This window comes from Ilyonectria robusta, assembly GCF_021365365.1.
Source record: "Ilyonectria robusta strain PMI_751 chromosome Unknown BGZ61scaffold_21, whole genome shotgun sequence".
In the NCBI taxonomy this organism is placed as follows: Eukaryota; Fungi; Ascomycota; class Sordariomycetes; order Hypocreales; family Nectriaceae; genus Ilyonectria; species Ilyonectria robusta.
Window position 1 is genome coordinate 105,468 of NW_025764455.1, and position 13,533 is coordinate 119,000.

The 13,533-nt window shown below is 50.8% G+C and overlaps 5 protein-coding genes across 5 annotated transcripts; 3 read left to right on the forward strand and 2 right to left on the reverse strand.

Moving 5' to 3' along the window:
- Positions 1–173: 173 nt before the first annotated feature.
- BGZ61DRAFT_497170 (uncharacterized protein) lies at positions 174–1,578 on the reverse strand (the record flags this gene model as incomplete). Its single annotated transcript, XM_046251115.1, has 4 exons — positions 174–489; positions 546–715; positions 772–1,199; positions 1,254–1,578. 4 exons carry the CDS (start codon positions 1,576–1,578, stop codon positions 174–176), a joined length of 1,239 nt encoding a protein of 412 aa, XP_046099516.1.
- Positions 1,579–2,094: 516 nt separating this feature from the next.
- Positions 2,095–3,299, forward strand: BGZ61DRAFT_427543 (dienelactone hydrolase). Its single transcript, XM_046243706.1, has 3 exons — positions 2,095–2,321; positions 2,376–2,760; positions 2,814–3,299. The coding sequence occupies exons 1-3, from the start codon at positions 2,272–2,274 to the stop codon at positions 3,159–3,161; spliced, it is 783 nt and encodes a 260-aa protein (XP_046099517.1). The 5' UTR covers positions 2,095–2,271; the 3' UTR covers positions 3,162–3,299.
- Positions 3,300–3,696: 397 nt separating this feature from the next.
- BGZ61DRAFT_497172 (uncharacterized protein) lies at positions 3,697–5,516 on the forward strand (the record flags this gene model as incomplete). Its single annotated transcript, XM_046251116.1, has 3 exons — positions 3,697–3,766; positions 3,821–5,038; positions 5,095–5,516. 3 exons carry the CDS (start codon positions 3,697–3,699, stop codon positions 5,514–5,516), a joined length of 1,710 nt encoding a protein of 569 aa, XP_046099518.1.
- Positions 5,517–6,154: 638 nt separating this feature from the next.
- BGZ61DRAFT_497173 (uncharacterized protein) lies at positions 6,155–7,420 on the forward strand (the record flags this gene model as incomplete). The annotated part of the gene is made up of 2 exons (XM_046251117.1): positions 6,155–6,325; positions 6,476–7,420. The coding sequence occupies 2 exons, from the start codon at positions 6,155–6,157 to the stop codon at positions 7,418–7,420; spliced, it is 1,116 nt and encodes a 371-aa protein (XP_046099519.1).
- A 377-nt stretch (positions 7,421–7,797) lies between these two features.
- On the reverse strand, positions 7,798–12,075 carry BGZ61DRAFT_555244 (uncharacterized protein; the record flags this gene model as incomplete). The annotated part of the gene is made up of 4 exons (XM_046255614.1): positions 7,798–8,877; positions 8,986–11,508; positions 11,583–11,772; positions 11,836–12,075. The coding sequence occupies 4 exons, from the start codon at positions 12,073–12,075 to the stop codon at positions 8,213–8,215; spliced, it is 3,618 nt and encodes a 1,205-aa protein (XP_046099520.1). The 3' UTR covers positions 7,798–8,212.
- Between the last annotated feature and the right edge of the window lie 1,458 nt (positions 12,076–13,533).

The following is a 13,533-nucleotide window of genomic DNA, read 5'->3' on the forward strand; positions in this document are numbered from 1 at the left end:
AGCCCTCCATGGAAAGGGGGCGGCGTTTGGATTGCCAAGTGGGTGGGTGTTCAGATGTATACACGTTAGGATGAAGAATATAACGACCTTGCCCTTACGTTGTCGATGCTGTGTTTGTTCTCATTGTCGTACCGTGAAGCTGGCGAACTAACATAATCTTTCAACCTGCTCTCTCAGCTAAGGTCCGTTTCTCGTACATCAAACCCAAACATTTCGTTAGACTCGGTAGAATTCTTCTCTCTCATCTTATTTGCCGTCTCCACTCCTGCAACTGGGACTTTGTATTCAAATTGCTTCCCCTGTGCCGGAGTCCGGCCGTCTGGAAGCGGGTACGGAAATGGCAGAAACTCGGGCATAAGTCCCATCTGCCGGAGGACGCTTCCCTGATCCCATGCGATATGTTCGTGATATAGCCGGTCACCGCGGATATTTACGACAGCCGTCATGGGAATCTCAAGGTACTTTCCTGTTGGCGGGATTCCAGGAACTCTGTATCGACACCGTCAGCTGGAATCTTTGAAAACATACGGTTTGGGTAGACTCACAGCCAGTCAATGGCCTTGTCATGGGTACACTTGTAGATGAACTCGTCAATCACCCGGTCAATGCCGATGGTTCGGCTGATTAACTCGAGTTCTGTGTCGTCCGCGTTCTGGAAAATGAAGTGGCTGCGATAGAAGTTGCTGAGCCGTTCACGGCCAATGCCACCAGTCATCTAGGAGAGAACAAATTAATGCTGGAACCACACAATGGTGGCGCAGAGCTGCTCACAGTGGGTACGTGGTTCACGTAAGGCTCCTGGACCATTGTAGCCATTGTGTGCTCCACCGAGCGGTCGTTGAACTCATAGTGAGTGTGCTCATCCCAAATTGCTTCAAGATCAAAGTACGGACCATCAACGAGGGGCTTGAGGAAAGTCAAATTCCGGGTGTGAGAGACGGCCTCGGCGGAGTAGTTGAATTCTGTGGTGAAAGGAGTAGCGAATTTAAAGGATGAGAGAGAGGGGTAGAAATATTCTGTGAACTCTGCGGTTCGTGTGGGCAGGCCTGGTGAGTCCCCGGCCAGGTGGATGAGAACTGGTACAGAGGCTTGGCTTTGCTTTAGATCATAGCCATGGTTGGCATACACGATGGCTCCTGAAATCTCAGGGACTGAGTGGAGAGCTGGGACAACCTGGCTCCACAACTCCGGATCATATGCTAAAGATGACTGTTAGATGAAGTTCGATTGAACACACAGTTACAGAGACATACCAACAAGTCCAATCTTCTCTGTTTTGTCACACTTCTCACACTCCTTGAGCGCGCTGAACGCCGTCTTCAGAACGGCCGTGCCTGCTGCAAGGGCTGTTGCTTGAATTTCTACAACAGCGAATCCCTCCTCGGCCCATTTGACGGAGGCGGACGGAACACCCTCCTTAATGCTTAACTGGTCTGTCGAGTTAGCAGTGAGGAGAATGATGCCAGGGCCATGGCCTCGCCGAGAAAGCGGGGCTAGCAGCGACATGCCGGATTGCAGCTCGGTGAGCTGCGTCTGCGGGAGGCGCGCGGGGGGTTGCGAGATGTCTGCATACAGCATGATGAGTTGATGGCTTGTGAATTGTGAATTGTGAATTGTGGATTGGGTATTGTGAATGCTCGTTGGTTCAATTGGAGCACACGCTACAATTGCATGGTGATGATGAAGCTGTAAATAAACGTCGAGGCCAGATATGGATAGCCAAATGGAGATGAGACGTGCGACTCTAAACCCGGTGTTATCGGCTTATCAGACACAGCTTTGTCGCATGGGTACGTTAGCCGAGCACTGTGCGCGGCAGAGGCACGTCGGATAGCGCACCAAAGGGTGTGCTACCAGAGGCGTCAAGCTCCCAGTTGATAAGAGGCCGTCGCACCCAGCGTACCACTCTACTACGTGTACCACTCTACAGCGTCCACCTTGCAGCGTACCACCCTCTCTGGACGGCGTACCACTCTGCAATCGGGTCCGACGCCAGCCGCTCCACTGCCCGTGATAGGCAAAGTGCCCACGAGCGATCGGGGGCTGGTTTCAATTGCCGCGATCCTTGTTGGTCGGCCAGGTTCCTCGACTGCGGGTCCCTACCCGATAGCGGATGTGGTGACTCGGTCCGGGTCAAATGCATGGGGATGAGCAGCACAGCGAGCTAGAATCTGGCCCAAATAGGGATGATAACTTGAAGATTCCACTTGTTGAATCAATCGCAAAAAGCACCGCGTTATCGTAGAGATCTGGTTAATCAACGTTTTCAACATGGCTTCTAATCCCCCTGGACAATGCTGCGCAGCTGGATTCCTCCACGAGTAAGCGAAATCGTTCTACACAAAACAAACCACACACACTCACTCATCAAACAGAGGAACTCCGATAGGAAAGCTCATCACCATTGAGAACGGGATTCAGGCCTATCTGGCTTCTCCTTCCGCCTCAAAAGCCCATGATGGCGTTGGCCTCCTGTACGTGCCAGATATCCTCGGTATCTGGCAGAACAGTATGCTCATGGCCGACGCGTATGCGAGAGAGGGTTATACTTGCCTTGTCCTGGACTTGTTCAACGGCGACCCTGCTGCCTTGAACATGCTGGAAAACTTTGATATTATGAGCTGGTTAGCGGGGGGCTCTAGCGGCGATAACCCGCATACGAAGGAGTTTATTGATCCCATCATCGTTTCCGGCATCAAATACTTGAGGGATAGTGGGGTGACGCGTATTGGAGCTGCCGGATACTGCTTCGGTGCCAAGGTTAATAGAAATTTACCAGTGAGACGTGTCACAGAAGCTAACTGTTGCATCAGTATGTCATCCGCCATTACAAGGACGGCATTGAGTGTGGATTCGTCGCTCACCCCTCGTTTGTCGAGTCCGAGGAACTGGCTGCCATCACCGGGCCATTGTCAATCGCGGCAGCAGAGACGGACACCATCTTCCCCATGGAGAAGCGCCACGAGTCGGAGAAGATTCTCATCGGAACCAAGCAGGACTACCAGATCAATCTATTCTCCGGTGTGGAGCATGGGTTCTCCGTCCGGGGCGACCCCAACGTCAAGGTGGAGCGGTTTGCCAAGGAGCAAGCCTTTCACCAGGCAGTTTCTTGGTTTGACAGCTACCTGGTGGACAAGAGAGAGTATGCGACTAAACCCTAGTTTCTAGACAGACGAAATATATCGTTCAACATTTAGAAGTATCATATTCGTCATAGAGGAGGTTATGAATGCTCGGGAATCAAACTAGTAATGATTTTCAAAGAGAATCTGATTAATGACTACCTTCACCAATCCGAGACTAAAATTGTCTATGTCTATGACGCTAGATGATGAATCATTGAATATGCCTGCCTTTAAAAATGGGTTAACTATCGGCCTTATTATTGCCAAGTTGTCGAAACCCCACAAACAGTCTCTGTATGTACCTGCTTTATCCCCCACCACTTGCTAAACCCTATCAATGCGAAATAGCAGTTCTTTCATCTTTTTCCTACAGTGCCATTGACAATTGCTCGTAGAAGTTGCACACTGCCACGTGATTGGTCGCGTGATATTCAGCCGCACTTTGCTTCTTTCGACCGCTAGTTAGAATGAGACTAGTCTACTCTGTCGCGGATTGTCGCGTTGTAGAGCTTCAAGCCCCCCTTTTTCCATATTCCTTGCTCCATCCATTGTCTATCGCAGCGTCTTCAAAATGGCTGATAATGGGAAGTCGGCGACGGATATCATCACCTACATCGGTGTGCCGTTGGCCGTGCTTGGAGGTACGCTATTTCCCCCACTTGCCAAGTCGCTAACGTCCTAACCTGCATTCACAGTGCTTCCCATTCTCTATAACACCTTCGCGACCCTTGTCTCACTTTCGCGTATCAAGCGTATGCTCCGGCGTAGTCGGCTAACTGCGCTGACCCGGAGTGATGTGGTGAACCGCGTCATTGAGATTGAACTTCCACGGTATGCAGTGATGCCCTTGGACAGGTTTCAAAATCGAACAGAGTATTGGACCCTTTCGCGTCATCCTAGCTCGATCCCCGGCGGGAGCTGGACAACCTTCAACTGGAGAACCAATGCAATCGGCCTCAAGACTCAACGCGTCGAGTATGCCGATCAAGTGCGTCAGCCGCAGGTGGAAATTGCTTTCGATGAATTGGTCTGTTACCTCTTAGACTTGGGCGCTGTACCAGACCCCCATGGCTGGAAGCTGCTGCGAGCGACAGGGCTATGGACGCCGGTAGGCTGTTCATTGATGATGTCCCCAGATGGACGGGAAAAGGCACTCAGTCTTGCTCCGTCGGATGACTCAGATGGAAACCTGTCTCTTGCAGTGGCTTGGTCGAGTTCCTGGATTACACGGGACTACTCACAGCTGCCACCCTATTGGGTCCGTCTGCCGTCGCCGCCCCAGGATCCCAAGAAATCCGAGCCCGGTCAGAGTTCTGCCGAAGTCGAAGAGGATGATCAACCAAAGACTGCGGTTTCGGAGGAAGGATTGATCAGTGATGGAGACTTTTACAAGAAGCAGGGCTCAGCCGAGGTTGACTCTATTGAGAATGAAACCAGCTCCAACTCCGAGAAAACCATAACCTGCCAAATATCGATGGCTGGGATCGTCACCGCCTTGACGCAAGAAGACCATCTTCAGAGCACTGTTAGACTTGACAGCCTGTATATCGAGCACATTCGCGTCCGAACGGGGAAAACAGATGGCGTGTGGTTCGCCAGTGCCGCAACAGCTTATGGAACGTCACATCAAACCATTCTCTGGAACTACAAGATTCCGGATGAAATTCTGTTCTTTTCCAGGAAGGAGACGGTGCCCTGTGGTGTCATGGTTCTGCTAGGCATGGTGGACGAATCTGAGACTCCTGAATGGGCGACTAATCACGCTGATTATGGAGCCTCCCTCGATCAGTTTGCGAGGAGAAGCCAGGAGCAGCGCACAGCCATGGCAGCGGAAGCACGGATGGCCCCTGCGCAGCGGGAACAAGCGGTAAAAGATAGAATGCGCAGAGAGATGGACCAACGGATGCAAGACAGTGAGTTTTCCTACCCGAAATTTGATCCTTGGAGTTCTGGTTACTGACAAATGTAGTGCGTGACAAGTCAAGGCAGGACCAGCAACGGCGCGACCAGCGTATGATGGAAGCCCTGCAAAGCCCGAAATGGGACACCAAGCTTGTTGCGGAGCACACTCTACGATGGCTCAAAGGCCAGGGTTTATGGAGCGAGTCATTGACTCTCAAGGAAGTTGTGGGCTTCATGTTGCATCGCATGGTTCTTGAAGGCGAGTATGCTTCCAGCATATGCAGCATGCTGGATGTATGGAAGGGCTGGGCGGACATGGGAGGAATGAAAAGAACGGACTACCAGAAGATCGTGGACAACAAGGCTACGTTTGCCCATGCAACCCTGTTGATCGCGCTGATCAAGGATACGTCTACGGCGCTGGATGGCACGCTGGCGATGGACTTGCAAGAGTGTTTGAGGATATGGAGGAAGGTTCGTCTTGGGTAGATTCAGTGGGGAAAAGAATGGGAAATTATTTTATTTATGGGTTATTCTGATGGTGTTAGGCGCCTTGACTACGATTGAAGAAGATGTGGGCGGTCGAAGCTGGCTTGGAGCTCGGCGGCTAGAGGGCATGAATGGAGGCGTGAATGGAGAGCATGAATCGCTGGCATTTTGGTGCAAGGTGGGACCACGTCTCAGGTTGACGGCATTGGACGGGAAGCACAGGTTCCATCTGCTCAGCCCCCAAAACCTTGTGTCCATCAGGCAGAACACCACTGTAGCTAGGTACCTAGGTAGGCAGAAATAGCGACCAACGCAAAAGTCTAGGTACGCGCCAGGGAAGAGGCTGAGCTGTCCTCTGGACAAAACGGAGAATTTGGGTCCTTATCGACGACTTGTCCTTTTCCGTCTCACCGACAAAGTCTCGAGGGGATTTCCTCTTCAGTTTCTCGCACTGCCACTTCTGTTGGGTTATCGCATTCCAGTGCTGGGCTCGGCTAGCGACCACGCTACTTTGAGGCGGGCAGCTCACCTACCTACCTTACCTTACGCAACACCTCATCATCTCACCACTCTCGTGACGGAAGCGAGGCTCCATTTTGTCGGTCATTTGTCCTCAACAGGCGGCACTTCGCATCCGTATGTCTGCGAAAATGAGCGACAGCAACCCCCGCGGCGTGGCATCTCCCTCGTCGCGAGGCGGCTCGGACAGTCCAATGTCCTACGGTACCGTTGGCTCGCAGGTGCCCCTCCCGCGGTACTCGGACAACGAGGCCCAGCAGGCTGGCTACCGCGATCGGGCTCCAGGCGACGTGGAGAGCGGTTACGACGATCACGACGGCCACGACGAGCCTCCGCCAGAGTATTCCGCCACGGACCCGAGCCTCGGCTTCCCTGCGCCGGCCGACTCGTCCGCCTATCCCTCCGAGCTCCCCACTCACGGCCCCGGCTACCCGCTGCAGCCCTTCTCGCACAGCGCCGACTCCAGCACCGCCTACTATCTCGACCGCCGCCTGGACACCGACCCGGCGTTTCTGGAGCAGCACATTGCCAGCCTTGCCGTGGAGCCGCCGCGGCCGTTTGTGCGCGTCCGCGGCCACCACTACGAGACCAAGAAGTCGGGCGACAAGGACCACCGCCGCGAGATTGTCGACTTTGACGTCCAGATCGAGCTGACCCCGCTGCTGTACGAGGACAACGCCCTGCGCCGCGACTGGCATCGTCTGGAAGCCGCCAAGAACTTCGACAAGGTCCGCCGCGGCACCGTCTTCCCAACCCGCGCCCCGGGCTTCGGCGGGAGCGGCACGCCCGAGGACGGCACCCCGAGAGTCGACCAGTGGTGCCAGCGCTACTGCGAGAGCTCGGCCTCGCTCAAGGCCTTTACGCTGGAGCGCCGCATCACGGGATGGGACTTTTCCCTCGTCGGCGGCCAGCTTGAGAGCCTGGTGCGCTCGACCAACTACCAGGGCCATCTCAGCGTCAACTTCCCCACCATCGACTCCCGTGTGCAGATCTATAACGACTGCCCTGCCAACCGCTGGCGTCTGACGCGCTGGATCGAGCTGGTGTTTTACTTCACCTTCCTGTGGATCTTTTCGTGGCCGTGGTTGGCCCTGGGCACCAAGTGGTTCGAGACGGTGTACGTCGAGTGGCCCATGGGCGTGCCCGACGAGCGCGGTGTCATGCGGTACGCCTGCCTGAGCGAGGAGCAGTGGTACAGGCTGTGGTGTCGACCCATTCAGCAAGCTATCCTCAGGCGTCGCCAGGCAACGCTGTACCAAGCTGACCTCGACGATGCGTACGATGCGCCGGGGGCCGGAGATTTTGCCAGAGGAGTCCAGGCCGGGTTGGAAGTAGTCCAGCGGACGATGGGATGGGGTGGCGACACCGGGTGTCACCAAGGGTAGGCATTTTTTTTCTGTCTGCCTTTTTTTCGGGAGCGAAAAGTAGCATGCATGGTGTTTTGCTGTCGTTCTTAATACCATCGTTGGCTTCGGTTGTGTTGTTTCCTCGTTGTCGTCGTTCCTGGTTTTCAGATTGTTTGGGAGCATTTGGGTGGCCGGAGGAGTACTGCTTGAACGGTATGGCGAGTCTTTACCCCTTGCCTACTTGAAATACTTAGTGTCTACAATGATATAGCGAAAAAGATTGAAATCTCCGCTTATTTTAGGATTTGAAAATGTTTCCATCTGACTCTTGAAAATATCTGCTCATCATGAAGTAATTCTCCAAGTTAACCATCACACTTTTGCTGCAAAAATGCGGGGTGGCCTCGAGCCAATCTGTGAGGGGTCACTTTAGTACCTCCGCAACCGGTCCGACGGTTTTCATACATTTTTTCCCCCTACACTAGCTCTTCTTACACACTTACCGAAACTTTAGTGTGATGGTCGAGTTTTTAGGTGCGGTAGATGCGAGAAGGCAGATGTAGATGCCTGGTCATTTCTCCCCATGTCGATCTCTCAGTCTTCGACCCCATACTTTCCACGCAAGGATGCCGAGATTCGCGTCCTCATGGTTAATGTCATGCTGGAGTAAGGGCCTAATTGGCTTGTCTCCTTGACGCAATCAATACTGGCCGTTGGCAGATATGGATACAAACTTCATAACTTTTGGTACGGTATCCACGAATACCGCCCTGATGCCATCAAAAACATAACTAGTTGTACTTCTATCTCTTCACTATCCCCCTGAATCCCCTAATCATCGTTAACATCTTCCTTCTTTCTCTTATATACAAAATTCTCATCATTTAACATCCCAATAGTAAACACTTCTGCCTGAGTCTCATCGCCTTGAAACCACCCGATTCGGAATCGCCTCTCTACAAGAGACTCATGAAGATCACCCAGAGGCATCAAATGCGCATCCTCTGGTACATCTTCCAAAGCATTTGAATCATAAACCAGAGATTCTATCATCGCGATGGAGTTGAAGCCATCAGGTGCCAGGCCCTTCAGGTCCATATCAAGTAGCCAGCTCCGTTGGCCGCTTGACAGATGTCGTACAGCTGTTGAGACCAGAGCGTATAGATTGACAATAACAATTAGAGACAAAATCCCCACGAGGATAAATGATGGGATCGGACTTTGAATTAGTCGTAGCCTTCCATTGTCTGCGATCGTTGCATTGATAGGAAGGAGGTCTCCATGGTATGAAGGAGCTGTCGATGACTTCTCATGAATGCCCAAGCGCTGTTCAATGTTTGCAAGCTGGGCAGCAAGAAAACCAAGATTGGAATGAAGCGCATCAAGGATCTGATTGTCATAGGCTGATTCGCCAAAATTGCTTAGCTGAATCGGCCCAAAGGGCTCGATCAGTAAGCCGAACTGTGTAGGAAACGTGCTAGCCAGGGGATCTTTAGCTGTAAACTATGGGTAGACTGGGGATTCAGAAGGGTATTCAGGGAAATCCGGAAAGTTGAAAGGCGGGTTCCAGGGTCTAGTAGTTGAGTTATCCTGAATAGGAGGACTCTGATGATCTATCAGGATCGTCTCATTTGTCCAGATCAATTTAACATCAGCTGTAACCTCAGCCCATGAGTAGTTGAATCGCCAGACAGAAAGGTGGTCAAAATCCATCGTTGAAAAAGAGAACTTTCCCCATGCATATGTCTGCACTCTCGAGGTCGGGGGAAAAGAATAGCCGCTGAAAGTAATACCACAACTGCCGTCGCCAGTGAATGAAGTGTCAGACGGAAGAATTTCTGCAATGTATGGCCGTTCATTCTCTTCTGTGGCGTCATCCTTCCCGGTGGATTCATACAGTGGGATATGGTTAGTATTAACAGACTTGATGGAGCCATTCGGGCATGTGAAGGACTGCCTGATGACAACGGTGGGAGTACCCATCCAGTTATTCCCGATTGACGTCTCAAAATCCGCATCTGACAATTGAACGCATTTTGGTGGTATTTTTGCAGCAGGAATTCGAACTTGAATTGAGGTGTTGGCATTCCAATCTGTATCATTGATGCTGAGGGCGGGGAAGAGTAGGTCGGCGTAGGTGTGTTGTGGATATGTAAGGTTTGATAGGCGCCATACCAAAAGTAAACTACTCAGGTCCTGTCTAGTAGCCAGTTGATCGTCAGGATCTGTTGGTCCTGGTCGAGAGCCAAACCAGCTTTCCTGTTGAAACTGTATGGATGTTGTTTCTGGGACAAGTTCTGTTGTAAAAAGAACAGCTGCTATTGTTGTCAAGAAGCCGCAAATTGTAGCAAGAAGCTGAGATAGAGTAACAGCATAAACTTTCAGCTTGATTGAATGATAAAGGGCTCGGAATCCGATCATATCCGACAATGATATATCGAGGTCTCGTGAATTGCAAGATCTGAGAGAGAGGCTGGAGAGTGTGGATAGATCGCGTATCGCAGTATCAGTCGAACTGATGTATAAAGAAACACTGAGCATCCCCAAAGTAGGCAGTGATGTCCATAGCAGAAGTAAATAACCTTCCTCATGGATTGTCGCTAGCCCCTGGGATCTCTCTGATATATCAAGTGCAATTACAGAACCGACGATAAGGCCAAGGGCGAAGATAACGAAGAGGGCACGAGCCCAAGTCCTTAAAGCAAGTGGCGAATAAGAAGACTGTACCCACTCAGTCTTTCTCATTTCCCTTTGCTCTGACAAGGACTCCATGAGATCAGTGGCGGGATCGGTATTGCTATGAAAGAAGATCATATTGCCCAGCACCGTAGCCGGGTCCCGGTACCAGACGCAGGGTGCTCTCCTAGACTGAACCAATGCCCAGAATGAGATACCTAAAAGAAGAAGAAAAAGACCAGTTACTAGAGAGCAGGTCAAGTCGCTCACATGGAGTTTGTATGTCTCCCTGACAATCAATCCCATTATTTGGCTCTCATTTGCTTGTCGGAGGTCGTAATGAGAAAGCATTGGACCAATCTGTTGGGTAATATTGGTTATAGCTTGTCTCAGGACCTTGTTCTGATACAATGTTTTATCTCCAAGACTTGTGTCCATGTGATTTAACTGGAAAGCTGCTTCCACAGGCCCATGCACTGGTCTGGACACTCCATGCGATACTAATCCACCAGGTATAGAGACTTGTAGCATAGTCCAAGGATTTGAGTCGATTGTAATGTTGTGCTGATTTGTCAACATGGTCATCTGGGGATTGATTCCATCGTCGACAATTTCGGCTTTTGAAATCCATGCGATTGGCGAGCAGACCAGAGCTGCACAGGTCCCCAAATGTGGTACAGAGGGGTCCTGGGTGGATGGTTGAAAATACCCTGCGAAGTATAGAAAACTGGGATGTCGTTTGGGAAGCGATGAACAAGGGTGCTCATGTTCGAGATCGTTCTCAATCTTCCATTCGCCTGTGGCGTTGGCTGCTATGTAGCTTTCGATGTTGATTGAGTGTTCGCAATTCTCGAACTGGAGATCAGTTGTAAAGATATAAAAAGTCTCAAAACCTGCTGGCGTTGCAGTAGTTGTGTAGTTTTCCAATGCATGACATTGAATATCCATAATCACCGCATCCACAACAACTGTTAAAGGTGCATTGACCGTACCACGACTTGTAGCACCTGGCCCTGGCTTCGCCAACTTAAAGGTTTGATATGCGCCGTCTTTTGAAACACCGAAAGGTAACTTCATGTCGAAATATTGAAGGGCTCGGGCGTTATGATATGCATCACTGCCGATGGTATGGCTGGCATCCTCGGTCATTGTAAACGAGTCCAAGACTTGTACTTCAACAGGGTGCGAGCTTCTGGTAGTCTGCAGCTGAAAAAGACTTGGAGCAAGAACAATCTGAGCCTTTAAGATCATAGAAGCTGCAGAAATAAGAAACACGAAAAAGTGTTTTCGCTGCAAAGACCGGATCAAGACTGTCGGAGCCAGCATTGAAGTGTAGTTCAAACTGTATCCATCTGGCCCCAGAGACTGTCCATTCTGGATTGCGATCCAAGGGGTATATCTGAGCGTTTGTGACTCGATACGAGACCAGAAGATGATGATTGTGGTGAGAACTAATAAGTAAAGCCAGGTTAGTAAATACATCCAGTGCTTGGGTGGGAAGTGTCGAGAACTTGGATTAACTTACGGGCAGTCGGGCTGAACCTCCACACATACACAAAGTTTGGGCTAGATTCAAAGAGACCGTCATTGCGCTTGGAATACAACAGCATTAATGGCAATGCTTTTGCGAAGCACAGAAACAATCCACAGAAGCTACCAAATATGGTCGGTTTCAACCAAAATGGATGCCATGTCGCGCCAATACCCGTCTGACACTGTTCTCCATTTGCATTTTCATTCTTGGTATTGGGTGGCATGTTCAAGAGAGTTGAATTGACGTTTTCATGGGGATCGTTGGGTTCGAGAGTCGGCTCGGGTTGGGTGTGTTCGGTCGTGGTCGAGGAGTTACTGTCATCAGCTGTCTCTTGGGCATGATAGTCGAGCACGGAGCCCGGGAATTGGATCATGTCGGGGAGACCTCCGGCTGAAGAAGAGCTGGAGCTGGAATGTCGTCGTGCTCTCTGGTACCGGCGCGTGTTGCCGCCAAATAGTGGCTCCAGCTGATGGGATTCGGCCATGTTTCGTTGAGCGAGAAATTGAATAGTAGACAAATACCAAAGTCAATGGGTTTAAGAACGAGGAAAGTTGAATTGTTACCCAATCATGTAGAATAAGTAACGGGCTGGAAAAACTTGACTTGGTCTTGGTGTGACCTGTCTTTCCAGGAGGGTCTGTTCGGGGTAAGGTAAGGTCTGGCTTCTGGGAATTGGATGCCTTGGCCTGTGATTAATGATAAAAGAGGCCAGAAATATTTTGCCTGCCGGAAATCAGTTAGGATTGCCCGTCTTGATGCTTGCCAAGCCACTGCAGTGGTACTTTTATTGTTCTTTGGGTACACAAAACACAGTCTGGTTTTCGTCCACCCTGACCCCCATTACGGCGTAGGTACTTCTGCGTACTTGGCCTACGGGGGCAAGGACGATGAAAAATAAAACTCCAAACCCATTTTCGTGTCTAGATTAAATCGAAGAGAAGGAGGCTCGACGACGTTAGAGTGTTGTTGACGGCGTGGAAAGGTCGTGGCATCCTCAACACGAGAATTTGTTTCACAAAAGGGGGCGGTAAGCGGAATTCAACACACTCCATGCATCCGTCTGTGAAACCATTCTTGGAGGCGGCAACACAGTGAGAATTTCGTATCGGAGCTGCCCGAAGGAATTGCTGTGCAAATGTAGCCATTCCCCTCTTGTCTGGTTTCCAGCCGCATGCGGCTGCGATGAGACTGATTTTCTGTCATCGGATGCTGCATGTGATACTGATCGCGAAACTATCAGATAATGCAACTAATATGGACTCACAGTAGCATCAGAAAATCGTAGGTGGAGGCTGTTCAAGTCAGAAATTACGTGGGCAATAGCTTTTCTCGTGGTCTTCCAAAGGAGCGTCTAAATACAATCTTCAACTCTCCAAGCCGAGCCCATGATCACATCAAGCCAATGTTACCCACAATCTCCTCACACAGCTTCGCTTATCCTGAATACAAGTCCCCTAGATATGTAGCTCAAATATCGGTTTGCCTTTTTGGCCAGCACGGTTGTATGATGCATCACAAGGTCGGTTGCTGACAGCCGGAGATTGGAGATCGGGCCGACACGCAGCTAGGCTTCACTGCAATGACTCAATTAGATGGCTCCGGGTCGTTTTTTAGCCTACGATATGCAAAAATGTTTGGGAATCAGGCTAGGAAAGAAGAAGCGTGAAAAGCAAACTAAGATGCCGTATGCCCTCGTTGTCCAACCGTGACTCTTCGACCCCGTCACTGCTCTTCTTCAGACCAGACTGTGAGATATGAAGCCGACGCAGTGTACCGGACGAAGGGCCGAGATGGATCAGAGACGTCAGCTGAAATTCGCTTTGGCCTCCAGCCCTTCGACCTGGTCGGGCATGACTTTGTAGTACCCGTCAGTCATTGTACTGGTCGTAAACTAGCTCTGTGCAAAACCAATGCCTCACCAAGATTGCTCAAAAGCTGATTG

What these genes read in the sequence shown, in the direction of transcription:
- BGZ61DRAFT_427543 (XM_046243706.1), top strand. Translation starts at nt 2,272, where the DNA reads ATGGCTTCTAATCCCCCTGGACAATGCTGCGCAGCTGGATTCCTCCAC. An exon ending in GCAGCTGGATTCCTCCACGA is followed by an intron (nt 2,322 to 2,375) that starts GTAAGCGAAATC and finishes CTCATCAAACAG; the next exon opens with AGGAACTCCGATAGGAAAGC. An exon ending in GATACTGCTTCGGTGCCAAG is followed by an intron (nt 2,761 to 2,813) that starts GTTAATAGAAAT and finishes CTGTTGCATCAG; the next exon opens with TATGTCATCCGCCATTACAA.